This window comes from Adiantum capillus-veneris, chromosome 14, assembly GCF_014529385.1.
Source record: "Adiantum capillus-veneris isolate H3 chromosome 14, ASM1452938v2, whole genome shotgun sequence".
NCBI lineage: Eukaryota > Viridiplantae > Streptophyta > Polypodiopsida > Polypodiales > Pteridaceae > Adiantum > Adiantum capillus-veneris.
Genome location: NC_140944.1, coordinates 107,783,917 through 107,808,324, shown reverse-complemented (window position 1 = coordinate 107,808,324; position 24,408 = coordinate 107,783,917). Strand labels below are relative to the sequence as shown.

The following is a 24,408-nucleotide window of genomic DNA, read 5'->3' as shown; positions in this document are numbered from 1 at the left end:
CTATCCCACTCAATGAATACATTTTCAACTCAGCCAAGAGCCCAAAAAACATATCCCACTAATCCAATCTCTTGCATCTATTGGCTCTACTTTTACTTTTCATTACAGAGAATCTTCCCAATATGCTTTAGCATCTCCATTCAACTCACAATTTAAAATCAATGCTAATGGGTAGGATTTGACCTCAGCACATAGGAGAACAAAGGCTCAACCTTAACCACTAGGCTACAAGCCTACGGTACCCTTGGAGGTGCCCTTAATCACAAATGGATACCTAAATCACGAATAAACCAAACCAACTTTTAGAGAGCCACACACAAAATAGTGAAATGCGACAAGAGACTACGTTAACATGTAAAGCTTTCATCTCGCAATGCAAAGCCATACTTGGATTCAAAATGCAATGTTACACGAGGGAGAAACAAGTAGATGAAATTGCAATAGAGAGAGTCTCACACAATCATATGCTCAAAAGCTTTCTCATTAAGAATTTTGTTCCAACTTACAAAATTTGACCTTTACACTTGGTCAAAGGTGAAAATCTTGATTCTTGAACAACATGGCTCAATAATTTGATAATCCAAGTACCCAAAAATAATATAAATAGATCTTAGAAGCTCATAGCCCTAAACTAACCACTAATGGCTCAAATATATCTCGAGGTGTCCACTATGAAAGAGTGGAGTAGGATAAGGAGACATAACGTTAGAGAAAAATTACTAAAGAAGGACATCACTAGACTCACCTTGTAATCATTTGATACAGGAAAGGTTTAGTATTGCTATAGTAAACATCTGAGCTAAATCTAGAAAATGTGTCTACAATTCTCAAAAAGTCTTGTTTTAAGCAGAATCTGCGAAAATTCTAAGGTAAAGGGGAAAGGGCAAAGGGAGTGCGCGCGCCGGGGGGGGGGGGGGCCGACCTCCTACAACCAATAGGCGCACGCACATGGGCGAGTATGTCTGTACAATTTCTATGAAATCCTTAAAAAAGGGGAATCTGGTGGAGATCCATTTTGAGTAGAAGTTGCTGCGGGAGGAGGAGGGATAGGTGGCTAATGCCCTCTTTCAAGTCGCAGACTTTTGCAACAACCGTGGCCTCGAGTATCCCACCCATTCCACCCCCTCTCAAACCACAATCACCATGGGAAACCTTCATCATGAGCGAGTTGAAGAGGCTAGAGCAGGAGGTAACCAGCTTGAAGTCGGAGTTAATCACCAAAGAAGCCCGGATGTCCAACCTAGAAGAGCAGTTACAAGATGTTGTGACCAAACAAAAAATTCAAGAGAAAACCCAAGAAGAGATATTGAAAGCGTGCAGAGGTTTGCTACTACGACCTACATGAGAAGATCAAGTTAATGAAGCAGACTAAATCATTGCAAGGCACATCAATATGGATCTCAAATGAATTGACACCCCTTCAACTCAAAAATAGAGCCAAAGAGTTGGCTAAGTCAGAGAAGCAAGGAAGCAAGGAAAATGGACTTTGAGTATGCATCATATACACATGTCAAATATAACGTATTGGTGAAGTTTGATAAAATTTGGTATTTCTGATCACCTCCAAAGACTAAATCTGGAATAAGATAGTATGGTACCCTAAATCTTGGCTATTAGGTCAAGCAAAAGTGATCCAAATTGAACCAAAATCTACCAAGGAGCATAACTTTAGACAAAAAGGAACATGTGTATCAAGTAAAACTTATCACAACAAGTCGGAAGACAACACCAATATTGAACTCTTCTTCACTTTTTTTTTCTTCTTCTTTTGCGAGAGAAGGGGGGGGGGGGTTCTCCCCACTGGCAAATTATTGCGCTCTAGGAGATTGGCCTCTTCGCGACGCGTTCATTGTAGCCATTGACAATATTCCACATCTATTGTGGTCTTGTTCTCGTACGTGATAGTTTGTGGATAGCATCTCTTCAGCTCTTCGCTCGTGTTTTCTTGACTCACAATTTGGTAAATTTTTCTGGATCTTTGGAGTGCTTTCACCTTTCCTTCAGTCGTATGCATACTTTTTCAGCTGGGTTAGACTCTAGGTACTATGGACAGTTTGGAGAGCACGAAATTCCCTGAAGTTTCAACAGATTCAAGTGGAGTACATTTCTTTTTCAAGATATCCCTTAAACAATCTCTTCAAGTTGCCTATGGCTTGGACGAGCTCCCTGTTACCCATTACCAACTCTACTTTGACTGTTTCTGAGTTACAGTTTGTAATACTTTCTATAGGTTTTCCTCACCTTGAGGTTTCCCATTTGTAATTCAATCTGACATTACAAAATACATGCTGGACATTTCCTTAAAGAATCAATGCGCTCCAAAATACGACATCCCCACGAGGAGCTCATCAAAAACATTTTGTGCTTACAACTAGATTTTGCATACATACCGAGAATGGTTCATAGAGGCGACAGTGACCGACTGATTGACTAGCAATTACATCTTACAGCTATTTGCCCATGTCAAATTCTTGAATACTGCAAGATTCTTTAGAGTTGCAAGTATAAGGCTCATAGCTTCCTTCAAGTGTCACGCAACATGGCTTCAACAAGCAAGCATAAGACATGTTCAAACCACTAGAGAAACCGTTGCTTTGCATAGGATGAAAAATGACAGAGCTAAGAGAGAGAGAGAGAGAGAGAGAGAGAGAGAGAGAGAGAGAGCTTTTGTCACTCAAGCAGCACTTCCCAGTTGTCAAGCAGTGCTTCCCAATGTTCGGGAAAGTCTTTCCCTAGATGGCCATGTATGCAAACCAGAAAGAGTACTGATAGCATTCTCCGTATTTGCAAGGTTTTTCAAGATATTCCCTTATATATTGTACCAGTTCTCTTCTTTTACATAGGATTGAAACCAGCTAATCTACATTTTCAACCGGCTCTATGCTAGGCTGAGGCAAACACATGCTTCTCTGTGTAGGTAGCCCATTCTGATCTTTATACATTGCTACAATTCCTTCTGAAGATATTTGCAGTTAAAGAGGAACTTTCAATGACAAATCCCGATTGAACATAGACAAAAAGTAAAGTCATTTTACGAACCTTCACAAAATTGACAATGAATACATTCAAAAGATAGAGCAAGAGGAGATCAGCACAATGGTCCTTCAAAGTTCAAAACTCTGTGGTAAACAAATATACAAATGGAGTCCAGAACCAGCACTTGGGTGTACCCAAACCAACCAAGAAGACCAGATTATGATGCTTGCCACTTCTACGGGTATGCCTAACAACTGGGGTGCGCATGGCTACCATTGTATGAAATACATGAATGCGAGGGCAGAGCTTATAGAAGGCCCGTGAAGCAAGTACAAAGTTTCTCTATACACACAAGCCATGGAGCCTCAAATTGCCGCTCTACCAGAAGTAAAGCAAAATCCCTCTGATCGTAATCGGAATTCAAAATAATCTCCTCAGATATCTACATGTATCTTTCCTGTTATGCTTTCGCCAATAGATTCTCTGAAATCCAGAACAAAATAACTGAGGTACGCCAATGAAAACCCTGACGACTCCACCACATAAATATAGCCTCTTCTATTCTAAGCAATCTACATTGGGTGTGTTGGGCTTCTTCAGGTGACACATTAGATACTTACATCACCAAAATACGCAACTTATTAGATAAACACAATGGAAAAAAATTTGCTTACTTGCGAACACAATACTGGAACTCCCGGCCTCGTTTGAAATCGATCTCACCTTCTTCCAGCTAAACATAAAGGGATCTTTCACTTAAAACACTGAATAACTAGTTGCAGAAACAGAATCTATACAAGCAAACTTACTGGATCATCTCCATAAATCTTCTCATAGCATGCGGCGGATACACATCTCAAAGCACAGTTCTCTTTTTCGATGGCTGAAGACTTACAATGCCAACCCCAAAGCCCGCTGTAAAGCACATATGTAAGCATCTTCTGTGTTAAACAAGAGAGAAATCTCCTTGCAGTGTAACATTTTTGCATGTAGAAACGTCAAGCAATCAGAACAGCTGAATAATTACCTATAAGGCTGCAGAGCACAAGAATGATTCTTACTTGCTATTGTAGACTACAGTCTCGACACAAGAAAGAAACTCGAAAGTGATAATACAGAGCTACTGAGACAAGATTTTTGTCAATGCAATGGCGTGTTGAGAGTCTCATCCCCCATTGCTTCTGTATGGCTAATGGCTTTCCTGGGCTGGCCACCCACTGCATCGCCTGTAGGATGCATTTAGCTTAGTACGGTCAGGGTCCAGATTTGGGGTTTCCCATTTTTACCCACTTTATGGAGTTCTTTAGGTTTTTCCCAACATCTATATTTTTGAGTGTTTCCCTACAGGGCCCAACTCCCCTTTTTCTTTTTCTCTTTTGAAAACACGGAGCAGATATTCTATTACTTGACCCCCCTTGGAGCACCCAAAATGGTGCCTGTCACGAGGACGTGGCAACTGCTAACCTTCGTTGTTGGTTTCTTTCCAATGAATTTTGTTTAATTTTTGAGACCCTCTTTTTGAAGTTGCAAATGGTCGGACATTGTATGGCCAATGTGAACGGTAGTTTCATCCGCAGACGGGAAGTTGGTCAGCACTGGAACTCGTAAAGTAAAAGGATGTCTATGCTCAGATCAAGATCATGTAGGAACTCGTAAAGTAAAAGGATGTCTAGGCTCAGATCAAGATCATGTAAGTCCCCCCGTCGCACTTAGCAAGTTGGTGGATACTAGGAAGTGAACTCAACAAAGGCATAGAGTCAAGGTGGGATCACCAACAGAAAGTATCCTATAGATGGGCCACATTGCACTTTTGGATGGGGTCCCGATGAGGATAGATGGTCAGATGACCAGTGGGAGCCCAACGGAAGCATCTCCTAAAATTTAGGGAATTTCTATTTTGGGCCACGAAATGTGTTCGGTATGACAAGGGGAACATTTTATTCATCTGCTGCAAAGTCAACTAATGCACCGGTTGAGAGAGTTTTAAGAAGGAAGCCCAATGCGGGGACATTGCATGCATGAGTGCCAAGTGGCACTTTTTGGTCAATTTACCAAGTTTGGGAGAACAGAACTCGTAACTGACTTTTTGAAGCAGTTTTGGAGGCTATTAACTATGATTTTCAGCCATTTCTCTCCATTTTTGAGCTTCCCATGACTTTGCCTAGGACCAAGGAGCTCATTTTCAGCGTTGGAAGACATCAGATGCGTGTTTGCAGGGCTGTTTTGCTGCGTTTTCAACGATACAATACGCAGGTTTTGGCAGCCTTGGAAATCTTCCCCTTTTTGCATCTATTTGTTCACAGATGTATTACAGGTCAAGCGCGGAAGAGGGTGTAACAGACTTGGACACTCCAAGTCAAGAATCAATCACCACAGCACCAAATAACCACTTCAAAACAATTCACAGATCACAATAGATTTGCACTAACCCGACGGAGTTCCGTGCCTAGAGATATTGGCCCCAAAGACTAGCTCCCCTTTCGGTATTTCTTTATGTATTAAATCAATGTCGAAGTACAAAGAGCGGTTAGGGTTTTCACTCTCAGACTCTGCGTCCAGATGCTCTGCAGAGTGAGCCCTAAACCGTTTACTTAAGGTTACAAGGGATGCCCAAAAGCGGAGCCCCAAAAGCTTTCAAAAATTAAAAGCAAAGTTTCCCTCTCTCTCTCTCAAGAGAGTAAAAATAAAGCAGTTCATTCTCTCTCTCTCTTGTCCAATTTGCGTCGCCCATGAGGTTGCTTTTCACTTCCGTAAAATCCGGAAATCCGTACACTGCTTCCACGTAGCATTTAGGGTTTCAGCCAGTAGTTAGGGTTAGGGTTTCTGAAAATTAGGGTTTTTGACAGAACTAGGGTTTACAGGAATTTTAGGGTTTTTGGCAGAAATTAGGGTTTCTGTTGTCGATAACCACGTCATCACTTTGTGACATACCCCCCTCTTGAAAGCATTGTAATCGACCGCTATTACGCCTGCAAAACCGACAGAAGCCATAAACCGTCTTAGCAGACATTGATTGTTAGTACCTACGTACTAGGAACACACATCTAGCACATGTACCAAATCGACAGTCACCTCACACGACATCACAAGACATCACTAGACATCACATGACATTCAACATTCATTCGGATCTTAGACCATGATTTATCGGCAATGTAGCTAGCAATCGCATCTAGGTCCAATCGGGACCTCATCGATGTCCGATTGACTAACCCCTATTGCAACCATGTCTATTCGAGATCAATCATATCAAAATGCTACAGTCATTTCGTCTATCAGTTCCTGCACTCAAAAGAAGTCAAGAACAAATCAGTATCATAATCAGGAATTCCATTTCATAAAGTCATCCAGAAGAATACTGTCAGCTCTCAGTATCCCTGAAGCTCAAAGAGACATCAGTGACTTTAGTATCAAAATCAAGGCATCTATTGACAAAGGAGTGGAGTGACTCCCCTCTTGTGCATCCCACTGCACCAAATCTCCGGCCAAGCTGAATTTTGGGTTCCATTTGGAGTAGACGATGCTAAACCAAAAACATCGAGGTAAAGTTTCACAATCCGAGGAGTATCTGCTAGGTCCTCCTCCTCATCCACTTCACATCAAATGCAGAAAAGTTCTTGAACTTAACCAAGAACCGGCTTCGGACTTTACCTTTCTTCGTATCCTTGTGTGCCAAAATCTGTTCAAGAACAAGGATTTCCTCGTTTTCTTCCACTTCGGGTTGCTCATCAGGCTCCCCATCATCAGGCACATCACCCTTAAAAGGTTTCAAGAGACTCACATGAAATGCATTGTGAATCCTCCAAGTATCTGGCAGTTTCAATCGGAAGGAGACATCATTTATTTTTTCAGTGATCTGGAAAGGGCCGTAGTATCGCATACTAAGCTTTGGAAAAAGCCTCTCCTTTTCCTTTTTCTTTCTTAGGTGTGCCTTCTCAAAACGTAAGAGCACCCAATCATCCTCCTTCAATTTTAAGTCGCGACGATGGCGATCCGCTGCCTTTTTTTGTCGTTCTTGAGACTTCTGCAAAGTCTCGCGAACCATGGCAAAAGCCGTATCTAAGTCTCGCGTGTATTCATCCGCTTCAAAAAAATTTATCTTTCGTGCTTAGGAAGGGTGGAACCTTCGCAGCACCTTCAACAATCTCAAATGGTGCCTTCCCCGTCAAAGAGTGTATCGTGTTATTGTAGGCAAATTCCACCAAAGGTAAGTACTTTTCCCATTGAGTCTTCTGATCTGAGATATAAGACTTCAATAAATCTAGAATCACTGAATTGGCAATCTCGGATTGCCCGTCAGTCTGCGGGTGGAACAATGACGAGAACTGCAACCGCGTGCCAATGTTCTCCCAAATTGCCTTCCAAAACAAACTCGTAAATCTGGGGTCTCTGTTGGAGACAATCGTCTCAGGCATGCCATGTAATCTGAATATCTGGGCCGCAAACAGTCTCGCTAAATGATCCGGCTTGACTGTCTTCTTCACTGGAATGAAATGAGCCTACTTGCTAAATCTGTCAATAACAGTCCAGATCCCATCGTGACCACTCTGTGTTCTCGAGAGATCAAAAATGAAATCCATTGCAATACTTTCCCGGGGGGGGGATATGGGTAAAGGCTATAACAATCCCTATGCCTTATGCCTGTCAAACTTGACCTTCTGGCATACTAAGCAATTGCGCACAAACTCTTCCACATCCTTCTTGAGTCTCGGCCAATAGAAGTATCTCTCTACCCCTTTCATGGTGGTAGCAATGCCACGGTGACCCGTACAAGGTGGACAGTGGCATTCAGTCATAACCTTTTCCCTCAACGGTTGTGTAACACACAACATGGTTTTTCTCATCAAGTAGCCTTCCCAAATGGAGTATCCTGCTACTGTCTCCCAATCCCGTATCCGTGTGCAAATATCTGCAAAATCTGTATCTGTGGCATACTGGTCGACCATATCCTCGAAGTTCCTATGATGTATCGCGGAAATAGCCAGAACCAACGGCTTCCGAGACAAAGCATCTGCCACCACATTCTTTTGTCCCTGCACATGGACAATCTGGAAGTGAAATTGTAACAAGATGTTCGTCCACCGCATCTGCTTTTCCGAAAGCTGCTCAAACTCTGATGGTCTGTCAAGACAATAAAATCCGCTCCGAGTAGGTAATGCCGCCACTGAGTAAGAGCATGGATAACCGCCAAAAGCTTTTTCTCATAAATCTGTGTTGTCATCTCCGGCCTAGAGAACAATCGGCTCTCGTAAGCAATGACATGGCCTTCTTGCATTAAGACCGCACCCAGACTACGACCACAAGCATCACAATATACTTCAAATGACTTCTGCAAGTCCGGCAAAGTCAAAACAGGTCCTGTAGTAAATTTCTCTTTCAATGTCTGAAAGGCACTCACCACTGTGGATCCCCACGAGAAAGGGACTCCTTTCTGTGTCAAGATATGCAAAGGGGAAGCAACATCTGCAAACTTTCGTATGAACCGCCTGTAGTACAAACACAGTCCCAAGAAGCTTCTAACTTCATCAACATTCTTCAAATCGGGCCAATCACGTATAGTCTCTATCTTGGCCGGATCCATTTGCACTCCTACTGTTGAGACAATGTGTCCCAAAAAGCGTATCTCTGGTAGGAAAAATTCATTTTTCTTTGCATTAATCACTAACTTGTGATTTCATAATGCCTGAAAGACCTGAAGCAGATGATCTCTCTGTTCTGCCTCATTCTTGGAGAAAAGAATGATGTCGTCAAAGAAAGTGCCAACAAATAGCCTGTGCTGTCGAAAAATCCTGCCATCATCCGGTTAAATGTCGCGCGAGCATTGGTTAAGCCAAAAGGCATCACCAAAGACTCAAATAACCCAAAAGTAGTCCGAAAGGCTGTCTTGTAGACGTCTCCCGGCGCGATTTGGATCTGATGATATCCACTCTTCAGATCAATCCTGCTAAAGCACGAGGATCCCTGTAACCTGTCGAGTATATCATCGATCCTAGGTATCAGAAATCTGTTCTTGATGGTGATTTTGTTGAGAGTTCTATAATCGATGCACATTCTCCAAGATCCGTCTTTCTTCAAATCCAACAACAGTGGAGAGCAATACGGTGAAGTACTACGCTGGACAAGACTCTAAGCACGAGGATCCCTGTAACCTGTCGAGTATATCATCGATCCTAGGTATCGAAAATCTGTTCTTGATGGTTATTTTGTTGAGAGTTCTATAATCGATGCACATTCTCCAAGATCCGTCTTTCTTCAAATCCAACAACAATGGAGAGCAATACGGTGAAGTACTACGCTAGACAAGACCCTTTTCCAAGGGTCTTTAACTTGGTTCATAATCTTTTCAGTCTGTACTCGGCTCACACGGTAAGGTGGCTGGTTCGGTGGCGTGCTTCCAAGTATCAGATCAATGGTTTGATCTTCAGACCCTCTAAAAAGCAATCGGCATGAGTGTGGAGAAAAATCTTGGCGTTCTTTTGTTCAGGTCGAAACATATTCAACCTTTATCCATCGTTCAGTTCTCTCCCAAATGAGGAAAGAAACTGAAGTTCATCAAGTACAATCTATGAGCCCTTCATTTGTCAAAGTCGCTTTCTCGGCCCGGTAGTCAACCACGGCGTAGTTCTTGTGGTACCAAGGGATTTTGAGTAGAACGTCACTCGCGTGCCCTGAACACACATGTCATTGCAAACGAAGTTTGCCAATGCTCGGTGTAATGGCAACATCCCGTTCGGGTGCCAGTCAAACTACCTCCGCCTGTGGCGTCAGTCTGTCGGGCATAATTCCAAATCGAGACGCTAATTCCGAGTGAAAAGAAGTTGGCCTTGGCTCCTTCAAAAGAGCTTTCTGATCCTTCACTTTGCCCCAAAAAGCGGCAAAGTTTGTACTTTCATTCATTCGATTCGGTGCAGGTCCCACGCCATGTGGTACCAGTTCTTCTTTTCTATCTGCCTTTTTTGCCACATTCCTCAGCTGCTCTCGAACTGTCAGGCATGTCGTCGTCCTTATTATTCTGTTCTTTCGGTGCCTTTGGGTTTCAGCCAGCAGCTAGGGTTAGGGTTTCCAGAAATTAGGGTTTCTGGTAGAATTAGGGTTTGTAGGAATTTTAGGGTTTTTGGTAGAAATTAGGGTTTCTGCTGTCGGTAGCCACGTCATCACTTTGTGACAGAGGGGGCACTCAATTTATGCTCGTGGGATGCTTCATTGAGAACCTATCCACAGGTTAAGAGCTATGGACTGCTCTCTCTCTCCCCCACGTGCAGTTATGTGATGCCCCACAAGAGGGCTCTTCATTTGACTGATGTACAGCTGTGTGGTTTCATGCTTTTGTGCTGAGGCAAGAGCCTCCTTGAGCAGGAACAGGGGTAGCTGACTGCTACTCCAAAGCAGGCACCGGTGAGGGTCATAACCTCACCGTATAGGTGCATTTTCACGCTGTGTATGCGCTGTAAATTGACTGTTTTTCAGCCATACAGACGCCAGAACCATTGGGAATAGTGCCCCACTGGCAGAGGACAGTTAGGGGACTGTTTGGGGCTGAAAACAGGGCAAAAACCATTAAATACAGCGTGCTGAATTTACTGTTTTTGGGCAGGAACCAGAAAATTTACGCCAGTGGAAGAGAGTTCCAACAAGGGAATTGGTTTCGCGCAAGTTTTGGGCCTGTTATGCTGCCGAAATTTGACCAGAGCAGGTGGTATCTAGCTCGATATAGATAAAGGATTCCTAGGACTCTTCTTTGTAATTTACCCTCCTAAAGAATAAAGAAATACCGAAAGGGCTGCCAATTTTGGGGCCTACAGGTTGTCGGCGTCTTCTCGGAGCATTCTAGCTTCCGAGCCGTGTGTGTGTTCAAGTGTTAATTCCCGTCGTAGGTTTCCTTTGCAAAGTGCTTTGTGTGTGTGTCTAAAGTAAAGAATTTCGGGTGAAAGCCAACGTCTACCGCCCTACGGGCCGGTTTCAGTGCCTATCCCAAGGGGAAGTAAAAACTGTTACATAAGACGCATGTAGGCAGTTACAAGGTCTATGGGCAAAGTACAAAAACTGTAAAATACGAAAAACCCACGAGGGGAAAAACCCCTCCTACTGAGGTAAGAACTGCCCTGGTAGAGAAAAACCGAGAGCTCGCTGCTGCTCCCTCCCGCCATCGGTACCCCTCCTTCCCCTCACGCTGTCCCCCCCCCCCCCCCCCCCCCCCCAAAATCGCGCTGCCCCCCTCCCTGCTCCCCCGCTCGTACTGCTTTCAATCCAGTCGCTCGTGCTACTGCCCTCCCCCCTCGCACCCCCCCCCCCCCCCCCACTTGCGCTGCTTTCCATCCCGCCACTCGTGCTACTGCCGCTCCCCCCTTGCACACCCCCCCTCCCCCCCCCCCCCCCTTTCGCGCTCCCGGCCCCACCCCGCCCCGCAACACCCTTCTCCTCCAGCCCCCATATCCTCCTTTCACCCTCGTGCCCTATCTACGAGCTGTTTTCAACCTACTGGTGATCTTCATCGATGTCTTCGCCTTCTTTTCAACACCAACCAGCCTCCCCTTGTGTCTCTTTTCACTCATTGAGAGCGGACCGTGCACTTAGCGGCCGGCCAATCGACGTGAGGTGGGAAAAAGCAACCTTGGTGTGAGCGAAAGGCCGCCAAGGGGTGCGCCCGCGGAAAAGAGTAGAACTCGGGTGAAGAGAAGATCCTTCTCAAACGCAATTTGCAAGCGAAAGAAAACCTCAAGAACCTCAAGATCCTCAAGAACCCAAGAACCCAAGAACCAAGACCCTCAAGAACCCAAGTTCCTCGTGAAGTTAAGAACCAAAGATCATAGTGCATGGTCGTCACCCGAAGCGGAATGGATACTTCGCATACAGGTGATGAGCATGAGAGAGGCGGCGAAGATTTTACCCCACCAGAAGATTTTTTCAACCCTCCCCCTTCGCCATCTACTCCACAAGTTGTACTAACTCCTATGGAGATGATGGTCAAGTCGATGTTGGACATGATGGCACAACAACATGAAACGAATCGAGTTGCATTAGCACAACTCGCAAGCAAAGCAGAATAACAAGAAGCTAAGGACCGTGAGCGCGATGAAAGAATTGCAAGACTTGCCGCAGAACAAGCAGCTCATGACCGTGAGCGCGACGAAAGAAACGCAAGACTTGCCGCACAACAAGAAGACAATCGCCTTGCTTTAGAACGCGAACGCGACGCACGAAAAGAAAGAAAAGAACTAAGAAAGGAGGAAGCAATAGCACGAAGCGCGGCCTTGGAGGTCGAGCAAGAGGCTCAAAGAGAACTACGAACTCAAGAATTGGTTCGACAGGTACTTGCCTCGAAAACCGAACCACCCAAAGATCGTGGGAGTTCCTCCAGTGGTGCAAGCCACGATGCGGATTCCAACCATCCAGTCACAGAGAAGTTGACTTTCAGTAAGTATGATGGTAAGATGGATGCTACGGTTATTCATTCTTGGTTGCATCAATTTAATGCTTATTTTGCGACAACTAAGAAGACAGGAAATAGCAAAGCTTTGACGGCAGCTCTGTACCTTGCCGGTGATGCCATCAATTGGTACCACGCATGGCAAGAGGCACAGCTAGCCGCACACCTAGAGGAAGCCGACAAATTCACGCCCTTTCCGTCAATTGGGCTGATTTCCAAGACAAGCTCAAGGCACGGTTTATGCCACCTCAGTACCTCACAAACTGCTGGTGTGGACGGAAAATTCTGGCCATCATCCTATTGAACGTAGCAGAAGCATTTGTGAGACCAAAGGGCATCACTAAAAATTCGTAAAGGCCAAACGTTGTTCTAAAAGCAGTCTTGTGCACATCCTCTGATCTAATGCGGATCTGATGGTACCCACTCTTTAGATCTATCCTGCTAAACATAGCTGCTCCTTCTAATTTGTCCATAATATCATCAATTCTAGGTATAGGGAACCTATTCTTGATGGTATTCTTGTTCAGTGCACGGTAGTCAATGCACATACGCCATGAGCCATCCTTTTTCTGCACCAACAACACTGGAGAACAGAATGGAGATGAACTGGGCTGAATCAGCCCCTTTTCTAACAGCTCCTGTACTTGGCCCATTATCTCTTTCTGCTGAGCCGCACTAACCATGTACGGAGGCTTATTTGGTGGGCTACTGCCTGGCACCAAATCTATCGCATGGTCCTCGGGTCTCTCTGGCGATAATTGAGACGGTAATGAATCGGAAAAGCAGTCACTATGCTGTTGTAAAAACATTGACCTCTCTTTATCTAACACAGATAAATTTGATTCATCACAATATGGCACTTCACGTGCAAAAACCAAGACGCAGAAAGATGCTTTTTCAATACAGAAGTAATAGCAGAAGCTGATACAGTGGGAATAGACTCCCCTTTAAGCTTTACATCCAGAATGTGAGTCTTTCCCCTGCTCTGTACAGTGATCTTTTTGTTGTAGGCATCCATGATTCCCTGTACACGAAACAACCAAGGAATACCTAGCAACACATCACATCCGTCCAGTGGCATGATGTAAAATTCTTCAACATCTACATAGGACTGGATATGTAGACGCAACTTTCCAATGATGGGTGTCACAGCCTCTGTATGGCCAGGACATGCCAAACCTGCCTCTGTTGTATACCCCATCTCTTCAGGTCTGATTCCCAACTTTGAAGCCAATTCTGGGGAAATGAAGTTGGCTTTGCCACCTGTATCAAAGAAGATAAGCACCGTTTGATCCCTGACCTTTCCCCATGCTCTGCAAAGCTCACTTGCATCTGAATTTGGCTTGTCGCCCACCATATCTAGCACTAGACCAGCCATGGGCTTCTTTCCTTTCTTGTCTTCCTTGTCATCAGAATCAGCTGGCCTTTTCTTTGTAGGACAATTGTAAGCAATGCGGCCAGGCTGCTCACATATAAAGCATTTGTTCTCTGTCCTCAGGACCTCCTTTTGCTCTTCTGACTTGCGAGGAAAACGTCTTTTCCATTTCTTTGCTGGTCCCTTTTCTGATTCAGCCGTAGCTTTATCTTTCCTTGCGTTGGCTGACTCCCGAGTCCCTTTAGGAGCCTCATTGGGAACATGCTTCTTGGCTGAATTTTTCTTGCCTGATCCTGCCTTGACGCCAGTGTTAAATTCACAATCTTCTCCCTTGAGCAAACCATTGCCAGTGTTTGCTACCTCGATGAGCTGCGTCAAAGTAGTGACTTTTGTCTTCGTACAGTACTTTCTCAATCCTTTAGGTAGGCCACAACAGTATTTTTCAATCTGTTCTGTCAATGGCACAAACCTATAGGAAGTTACTGGAAGTAGAGCTTTCTAAAACTTCCGATTGTAATCATCCAGATTTCTGCAAGTGGCAGCATTAAGCTGGTGCCATTCTGTCATGACATCTGCTTCAAAGTCATCAGATAACCATGCTGCTGCAAAAATCTGCTTGAAGTAAATCCATGTGGACGGAGCTTGCCCTTGAAGCAATAAAGTTGTCCACCATTGTCCCGCATTCCCTGTCAAGAAAGTGGCTGCCTTGCGGACCTTTGAAGCCTCTGTAAAGTTTCCCCTTGCATAGGCCTTGTCAAATTGCTGGAGGAATGAGAGAGCCTTCTTCCTGTCATCAAACCCTGTAAAGGTCGTGAAAGACACACCTTTGCCACCTTCTTTGTACGGAGTTGGCCTCTCCAGCGACGTTAAATTGTCATATGGAAGTGACTGAAACATGGGAACACTGTAAGGATTCATTTGTGTTCCCTGACCGCAATTAAGTTGACCTGGAAATGCCATATTTGGCTACTGAATTGTCATTCCAACCATACCAAAATTTGCCTGTGGCATCCCAAATTGGCCCTGAGTGCTCTGAAACCCTGGTAGCATGCCCGTGACACCATACATGGGGTTAGGCATCATCGTTTGAGCACCCCCGAACACTGTTCCTGGCGTGTAAAACTGATTTCTAGGTGCATGACTAGCCATGCTCTGGAATACCGATCCACCTCCAAAATAGCCAGGGTGTACTGAAGGTGGTGGGAAGACTTGTTGCATAGCCTGTAGGTTGCTTCCCTGCCCATTAGAACCAGCTATAGGCTGCTGAAAGGTGGCGGGCTGAACTGGTACAGCTTGAAAGACTAGCATCTCAGCCACCTGTTCTTGCACCTTAGGCACAGGTTGTGGAGACTGCATGTTCTCCGTCAAGTGTAAAGGTGTTTCCATTGACTGTGCAGTATGAATCACCTGTGCTCGAGCCTTAACAGGCTTTTGAATATGATCCAATGACCCAACTTGCTGAGACGGAACAGGAGGTTGCAGAAAGGCTAAAAACCTCGGATTCTGCATTACTTGTGTGAACATAGCCACAGCAGTAGCCAACTGGGTCCTGAATATATCATCATCCGTCTGTGGTGATCTTGAGGACTCACCAACTTCATGTGTCTGTTGACCCTGTGAAGAGGAAACCTCTTCAGTCACATCATCTGGTCTGTCAGCCATAATTGCAATTCCTTGTGTCTGGTCTATGATCCCCTGTGTCTTCAAGCCCAACCTAACCAAGGCTCACTTCTATGGGAAAAAGTGATTTAATCCCGTCGATGGAACCATGAAACCGTTGTCTTCCACTTTACCTGTACTTTCAAGACACAACAAAGGGGAGAGGGATACAGGCTGCTAGATTGCACCTGTATGCGTAGACCGACACCAGATTGGCCCCTAACTTAGGCGCCCCTTTCGGTATTTCTTTATTCTTCCAAAGAGGGAATAAACGTTGTGGATCCCTACAAGCTGCCCCACACAAACTTGGCTGAATTTCAACTGTTCCAGCCCGATTTCGGCAACATAACTGTACTAGGACCCTTCACAATCAGTATTCCCACACATTGACCGACTTTCCCAACGCATACGGGCACTTTGCAAAACCTGGCGAGAATCTGCAGCACGCTGAATTCTCTGTTTTCAGCCTCGAAAATGCGCCAGATCACCTGTACAGCCGTCCCCTCGCGTCGCCGAACCTCCTGGGGGTATTAGGGACCGTTTAGGGCCAAAACCCTAAACCTGCAAAAATACACAGCAGGCTGTAATTTACTGTTTCGGGCTCCGTTTCGCGTGCCGGTCACATCCGTAGCAAGTCCTCGAGCTCCCGCACCTGTAGGGCTACTTGCCCTTTGAATCGGACAAGATTTCTAGCGTGAAACCTCTCCGAATTCACCTGTACCTGCGGGGGATTAGTCGCTAGCTAATCCAGTACCTATGCAAGAGGCTCTTGCCTCGGCAATCGCTCATGAACCCACACAACTGTACATTGATCAAATGAAGAGCCCACTAGTGGGGCATAACATACTGCCAAAGGGGAGAGGGAGGGCAGTGCGTAGCGTGCAAGGCATCACTCCTGGCACCGCACTGTGCATAAGAGGGAAAGCAAGCACTCCATAGCTCTTAACCTGTGACAAATTCTGAAATGAGGCTCTCCCTCCTTCAAATTCAGTGCCACTTCTTGTTGCGTGAGGAAAGTGCACCAGAAGGTGCCACTTGGCACGTTTACAAGCATTTTCCCGTTTTGGGGTTGCCGCCTAAAAATCTCCCAACCGGTTGCCCAGTTGACTTCACGGCAGAGTAAGAAAATGTTCTCCTTGTCATTCCGGAGGTAATGACGCAAACACATTTTCAGGTCCCAAAATAGCAGTTCCCTAAATTTTAGAAGATGCTGCCATTGTATCTTTCTAGGTCATCCGACCCTCTTTGTACACTGTGGCCACATCCAGAACTGAAATGTAGCCTCTGTAGCAAAGGATTCGACTCTGGCTAGTCAATGACCCCACTTTGGCTAACCATAGTCTTTGTCCAACCTTAGTGCTCTCTTGCCCTCAGGCCTGGACTCCCTCTGGACAGTTCCACACTAGCTATGCAATGCAGGGCAGTTAGATTTCCCGAGGGGTGTTTCCAAGAAGTGAAAATAAATCAATAATAAGAAAGAAATCAGCAAAAGGATAAATAGTAGTCACACGTTGGTGACACCGTATGCTATTGGCGATCTCCCTCGACGCCATACAGTTTGGTACCAGTACCTCACTTTGAAAAGGAGGGGATGTCACGTGACACATCCAACCCTGTGTGTCCGTGGACAAGCTACACCATGATCAGAGTTCAGTCAGTCCAGATTAGAAGTGATCTGGCACTTTTGTGAGTCTATTCGTAGACCGTGCATGCCCAGTCACTTGGTATAGATGCATATCCTCCGGTTGCACACAACATGATCATCAGAATTCCCATCAGAATCCATTAGAATTAGTCAGGGAAATTTTCTAGTGCATTTAGCCTATTTTCCCTATTTTTGACATTTTTCACTTATTAATTTAAGTGACTTCCCAACAAAAGTAGGTAGAGCAATTTTGCTAAGGAAATATATAAGCAAACCCAAGTTAGCACTAAATGGCAGAAGAGGCAGCAGGAGCTCCACGCTCAACAGGCAACTTCTCAGCAGAAACCCCCCGGGCAAGAGACTTAGCGTTTTCAGCCAAGGACAACCTGATGTTTTCTCCATTGCAGATCAGCCCCAGCGTTTTGCATGGCAGATCAACCCGGCAACAGTTAGACACAATAGATCAGCCTAGCGTTTTTGCATTTGTAGAACCTCGGCGACAGAAACACCATTTTCAGCCCTAGCGTTTTTGCATCTGCCAGCAACCTCAGCGTTTTGCATATCTATCGCGACAGAATCAGCCCTAGGACTCGCGTTTTCAGTTTTCAGCAGTTAGACTTCGCATATCAAGTCCCGAACCTCGCAGATCTCACCTTCCCGTAGCAGTTCCCCGCCGCATGGTCAGTTTCCGCAAGGTTTACAGTTCAGCCCAGAAAACACAGATTTCAGCATCTGCGTTTTCAGCGCGTCGTCGTCGCATCGTCGTCGTCGACATAGAGTCAGAATTCAGCAGATACAAGATTTGCATATTTCAGCCCATAGAGTTTTTGGACAACAGTCGAAAGATTGCAGATTTCAGCCCTTAGGTCGATCACCGTCGTCATCGTCGACATAGCCTAGTCCTGCATCAGTCTCATGCATACAGTTTTTACCAGATTGTGCAATCATAAGTAGACCACTCTCGCCGACGAGTGGGGCCTTCGGAGGAGGGTTTTACAACGTCTCTGGTGTCGTATCTCTCTTCTCTCTCTATCTCTCAGTCTCATACACTTGCACACACAGTGTCCATTCACTTCGTTTGTAATCATTGCACTCTCTCATTAAGAACAAAAGGCTCTCCCTTCCATAAGAACATAAGGAACCTTGAGCACACTTCGGAGCACTCATCTTGAGCAAAGCGCAAACATTCATTCCACTGCACCTAAGAAGAAGGCTTTAGAAGAAGGATCTAGAAAATTCTAGAAGGTTCTAAAAAGTATCGAGGAGATTCTAGAAGTTTATAGAAGCATGGAGAAGATTCCGGAAGAATCTAGAAGTTTTTGGAAAGCTCTAGAAAGTTGAAAAAGGATCTAGAAGGTTCTAGAAGAATTAGAAGGATCTAAAAGGTTCTAGAAGAATTAGAAGGATCAAGAAGGTTCTAGAAGATTCTAACCTCCTCAAAAAGAACCTAGAAAGTCCTAACCTCCTCAAGTAACCTTCTCAAGCACTAGTATAAATAGGGGTCTTGGGCCACAAGCCCCTCAGTCTTGCCAACACCAGTTGTGAGGCTCCTATGAGGAAATCCCTCTTCTAGTTCTTATGTTCAAGTCTTATCCTTGCAATCAAGCCTTGTCTTGTATTCAAGTCATGTATTCCAAGTCTTGTATCTAGCTCTCTTAATAAAGTATTAAGTCTTATAATCAATATTAAGCTTATCATCAAGTCCAAGTTCTTGTACATTGTGAGCGCCTCCTCTTGCTCTCTTCTAGCTCTCTACGCGCTCATAACAGTTTGGCAAGACCACCATCTCTTAATCTTCTCAAGCCATCATGGAGCCGACGATGGAAGGTGTCATCAATGCATTGCAAAGCATCCAAGCTCAGTTACAAGAACTTCGCGAGAGTAACACTCAACTTCAAGCAGGGCAACCCCTAATCTTGGGACCGGCATTGCAAGATCTTCAACATCAAATTCAAGAGCTTCAAGAGATAAGCACACATCAAGCACAAGCTGCAAGATCCATCTATTCTCAACAACATAAGAAGGAGCCGAAGGTCAGCATGCCTGAAACATTTGATGGAGCTAGATCAAAGTTTAGAGGTTTTCTCCAACAAGTGCGTCTCTTCATTCGAATGCAAAGAGAGTGTTATCCAGATGATGCCTCTCAAGTAGGCCTTATTGGGACCCCCTCTCGGGTACGGCGCTCTCTTGGTTTGCACCCTTACTTGAAAAAGAATCTCCTCTCCTTCATGACTTTGAAGCTTTTGTGCGGGAGTTCTCTGCAACCTTTGGGGATATTGATAGAGCAAGGGTTGCTGAAACCAAACTTAGAAATCTCCGCCAAGGATCAAGACATGCATCCGTCTATGCATCCGAATTTCAACAGATCACTTGTGATCTGACTTGGCATGAGGACTATTCATTAGCCAATTTCGGTGGGGATTAAAGGATAACGTAAAAGTTCTTTTATTCACTATGCCAAAGGTTCACACAATAAGCGAGTTCATCTCTCAAGCAATAGAATGTGATAATCGACTATTTGAGAGGAGACAAGAGAGGCGTCTTGAGGCACCATTGCGACCCCAAACAAAAGTGACACATAATGCTACACACCTCAACAGGGCCATGAATCGAGCCCATGCAAATTGATTCAGCACGGCCTCTCTCAGCCCAGGAGAAGCAAAGGCGACACATTAATGGCTTATGTGTGTATTGCGGAGAGCAAGGGCACATGGTTCAACAGTGTCCAAGGAAGAGAAGAATGAAGGTTCATGGTGCAATGGCCTCAACGTGTTCGGAAAACATGGACATCCAACCCCAATAGAGACTGACCGGTTGGACAAAAGACAAGCAAAAAAAGGTCTCTTTCTTCCCGCTGATTCCACTTCAAGTTTTATGCTACTAGTCAAGATCCATATGCGGGGTAGGCACATGGATAGTGAAGCATTACTAGATTCAGGCGCAACGGCGTGCTTCATGGACAAATAATTTGCAAAAGAACAAGGCGTACCACTTGTGGAGAAGTCTAATCCAACAACTATAGAAGTCATTGATGGTCGTCCCTTCGCTTCAGGGGATGTCAGATATGAAACTTGCCCCATAGAAGTAACATTGAAGGAGCATGTTTCAAGAATAGCGTTCAATATTATACAAAGCCCAAGCAGTCCAATTGTTATTGGGCTACCGTGGCTTGAATTACATAATCCTGACATCAATTGGAGGGCTCGGAGAATTGAACCACGAAAAGTCCAAAAGAAGAAGGGAAGGCATAATAGGCCTATATATCTTGGAGCCAAGGTCTTCGTGCGTGCAGCCAAAAAGTATCCAACTTTCCTGATATTTGCAACACCAACCGACACGTCGACAACAAAAATCATGGAGGCATTGCCACGTCAATATCAAGATTACAATGATGTTTTTGAGAAGAAGAATGCAAACCTCTTACCAGAGCATCGACCCTATGATTGTACTATAGAGCTTCAAGAGGGAACCCAACCCCCTTTTGGCCCAATATACAAGCTATCTCAAGATGAATTGGTAGAATTACGAAAAAATATTGATGAGAATCTTGCTAAGGGGTTCATACGGCATTCAAAGTCCCCAGCAGGAGCTCACAAAGAGTAGCAGGAGCTCCAATACTCTTTGTAAAAAAGGACAGAACTCTCCGGATGTGCGTGGATTATAGGAGCCTGAACAAGATCACCATCAAGAATCGCTATCCCCTTTCCTTGATCCCAAAGCTTCTTGAGCGCCTTGGGCAAGGCAAGAATATTTACAAAAATAGACCTTCGTGGTGCTTACAACCTAGTCAGAATCAAAGAAGGCGATGAATGGAAGACAACCTTTCGCACAAGGTATGGCTACTTTGAATATACCGTCATGCCGTTTGGCCTCACAAATGCTCGAGCTGTTTTTCAACATTTAATGAACGATATCTTTCGGGAGTATTTGGATTATTTTGTGGTAATATATTTAGATGATATCTTGATCAAGAAGAGCATGAGCACCATGTACGATTAGTGCTTGAAAAGCTTCGTGCATCAGGGTTATATGCAAAGTTGGAGAAGTGCTCTTTTCATCAATCTAAGGTGGAATTTCTTAGTTATGTAATTTCTAAAAAGGGAATCAAAGAAGGTTCAAACCATCCTTGATCGGGAGACACCCACCTCGGTAAGAGATGTTCAATGTTTCCTTGGATTTGCAAATTTTTATCGTGTCTTTATACAGGGATACTCCAAGGTGGTTACACCACTCACAAGGTTGACAGGACATAATAAGTTTGTCTAGGACTCAGAGGCTGCAATAGCATTTCAAACTCTCAAGCAAGCTTTCACGACCGCACCCATTCTAATTCACGCAGATCCTACAAAGCCTTTCATCCTAGAAACAGACGCTTCAGATTTTGCCCTTGGCGCTATTCTATCCCAAGTAGGAGAGGACGGTCGAGTACATCCACTGGCTTTTCATTCCCGCAAGTTCTCAACTGCAGAAATCAATTATGAAATCCATAACAAAGAGCTCTTAGCAATCATCGACTCCTTTGACACTTGGGTCACTTACTTGAAGGAGCTCCTCATAAGATCACTGTCTATACAGATCACAAGAATTTGGAATATTTCATGCCATCCCACGTCTTGAATCGTCGCCAAGCCAAGTGGAGTGATATCCTATCAAGGTTTGATTTTCTTCTCTCTTATAGACCTGGCCGTCAACAAGGTAAGCCAGATGCCTTATCAAGAAGATCCTACCTTGCACCTAGAGAAGGCGACACAGCATTTGATCAACAAGAGTCACTGATTTTGAAACATGAGCAGCTTAAGCTAAACATCACCATGAGCCAAGCTCCTTAAGATTCTACTTTTTTTTCTAAGATGAAGCCAAAGACCCACTTGCTCATAATATTTGTAAGGTGCAGCGGAAGTGAATGTTTGAACTTTGCTCAAGATGAGTGCTCCGAACTGTGCTCAAGGTTTCCTTTTACTTACGAAAGAGAGAGCCTTCCGTTCCTTTGGTAAGAGAGTGCAATGGACACAAACAAAGTGAATGCACACTGTGAATGGAAGTGCATGAGATTGAGAGATAGATAGAGAAGAGAACATGACACCAAAGACGTTGTAAAACCCTCCTCCGAAGGCCCCACTCTCTATGGTGAGAGCGGTCTACTTATGATTGCACAAATCTCAACAATGCTTGGACTTGCCGACGATGAGGACGACGACGAGATGGACTGAAATCTGAAAATGCTAATGGTTGAAATCTGCAAATCTTCTATCTGCTGAATTCTGACTCTATGTCAGTGACGATGTCGATGACGACGATGCAACGACGACGCGCTGAAAACGCAGATGCTGAAATCTGTGTTTTCCGGGCTGAATCTACAAACTTCGCCAGATCTGATCGTGCGGCGAGGGTCTGTTGCGAGAAGGTGAGATCTGCGAGGTTTGGGAATTGTTCTGCGATGTCTGACTGTTGAAAACTGAAAACGCTGAGTCTAGGGCTGATTCTGTCGCGAAGGTTTGCAAAAACACTGATGGCTTCAGGTTGAGGCAAAAACGCTAGGCTGAAAATGGTCCTATTGAGGTGAATCTGCTAACGCTGGGGCTTCTGCTTCTTGCTATCGCCAGGAATCTGCAAGATCCAAAAACGCTAGCTGATCTGGTCCAAAAACACTAGGTTTATGCTGTGGAGCAAAAACGTTAGACCTCTTGGGGGTTATGTTGAGAAGTTGCCTGTTGAGCCTGTGCTCATGTTGCCTCTTTTGCCAGAAAGTGCTAGCCCTAGGTTTCTATTTATACAAACTTAGTAAATTTGCCCTATCTACTTTCCAACAAAAGTCACTTAAAGATAATAAGTGAAAAATGTCAAAAATAGGGAAAATAGGTCTATGCACTGTAAAAATGCTACTGATGGGTTCTGATTGTAATCTGATGATCATGCTGTGTGCAACCAGAGGATATGCATCTAATCTAAGTGATTGGTCATGCACGGTCTGCGAACAGACTCACAAAAGTGCCAGATCACTTCCTATTCTAGACTGACTTGATTGAACTGAACCCTAGTCATGTTGTAGCTTGTCCACGGACACATAGGGTTGGATGTGTCACGTGACATCCCCTCCTTTTCAAGGTGAGGTACTGGTACCAAACTATATGGCGTCGAAGGAGATCGCCAATAGCATCCGGAATCCTGGAAGGGACTCTTCGTCGGCCCACTCTGATGTGTGGATTTGTGCAGTACTTGAACTTCATATAGGTCTGGAACGCTTGCTTCTTTGGTCCGCGCCGAAAACGACACAAAGTCTTCCGAGTCTCCTTCAATGCTTCAACTTCGTCTATGGACATAGGTCCATCTTCTTCAAGAATCTCCGAGGAGAAAAATTCCTGAAACCACTTCCAACACAAAAACAAAAACATACCCATTCCATGTAAAGTGACTGGAAAAATACTATTCTTTCTCAAAGACTGTGCATGCAACGTAGATGAACAAATAGACGGAGTGCCAAACAGTTCAACACACACACGCAAACAATGAGATCGAATCTTGTGTTTCTGATCTAAATCAATCAACTGTGGCAAATCACAATGGACATGCCCATGCTTGATGCTCAATCTTTCTTGTGCACTTACTGATACTGATGAGCGCGCGGCGGTGTGTACAAGTGAAAGAGCACGCGAGGAAGTGCAGTGTGTGTGCAGAGAGGGGAGGCGAAGAGCAGCAGGAGAGGAAGCGCTAGCAGAAGAAGAGGGAGAGAGAGAGTGCTCACGTTTTTGGGCAAAACCTCAATAAGTAAGTTTTGGATTTTTCCACTTTTATTATGAGTGACCTTTAAAAAATGTGTCCAGGTTCAATATGAACCTGGACAAAGTATAAAAATGTACAAAAAGGGGTTATTTAGGCCTTTAACCCAACAACCTCCCACTTAAAGGCATAAATGGCGCCTTTAAGCTACGTGACTCCCACCATCTATATGCATAGATGATGTTGTGCTTTGGGTAAGCACTTAGTGAGAGCATCGGCTGGATTTTGTGATGTATGGACCTTAACCAATGGTGATACCGCACATCAATATGCTTTGTGCGTGCATGAAACATGGCATTCTTTGCAAGACATATGGCACTCTGGCTATCACAACCAAGCATAGGTGCCTTGGCAGGCAAACCAAACTCACTACATAGGCGTGCTAACCAAATAGCTTCTTTGGAAGCTTCAGTGGCTGAAATATATTCAGCCTCTGTCGTAGACAATGCAACAATCTTTTGCAATCTAGAACACCCTGAAACAGCACCTCCGCAAGAGTAAATACATAGCCACTTGTGGATTTCCGTGTATCCACATCACCAGCCATGT

The 24,408-nt window shown here is 44.7% G+C and overlaps 1 protein-coding gene across 1 annotated transcript in view; it reads right to left on the bottom strand.

The window, feature by feature from the left end:
* Positions 1-3,088: 3,088 nt before the first annotated feature.
* Positions 3,089-24,408, bottom strand: part of LOC147442910 (uncharacterized) — a 63,836-nt gene continuing 42,516 nt past the window's right edge. Inside the window, exons 3-5 of the mRNA XM_086529741.1 lie at positions 3,786-3,891; positions 3,651-3,709; positions 3,089-3,459 (exon numbers count right to left, since the gene is read on the bottom strand). Coding sequence (XP_086385867.1) covers positions 3,411-3,459; positions 3,651-3,709; positions 3,786-3,891 — 214 coding nt within the window. The 3' untranslated portion in view covers positions 3,089-3,410. The remainder of the gene's footprint in view (positions 3,460-3,650; positions 3,710-3,785; positions 3,892-24,408) is intronic.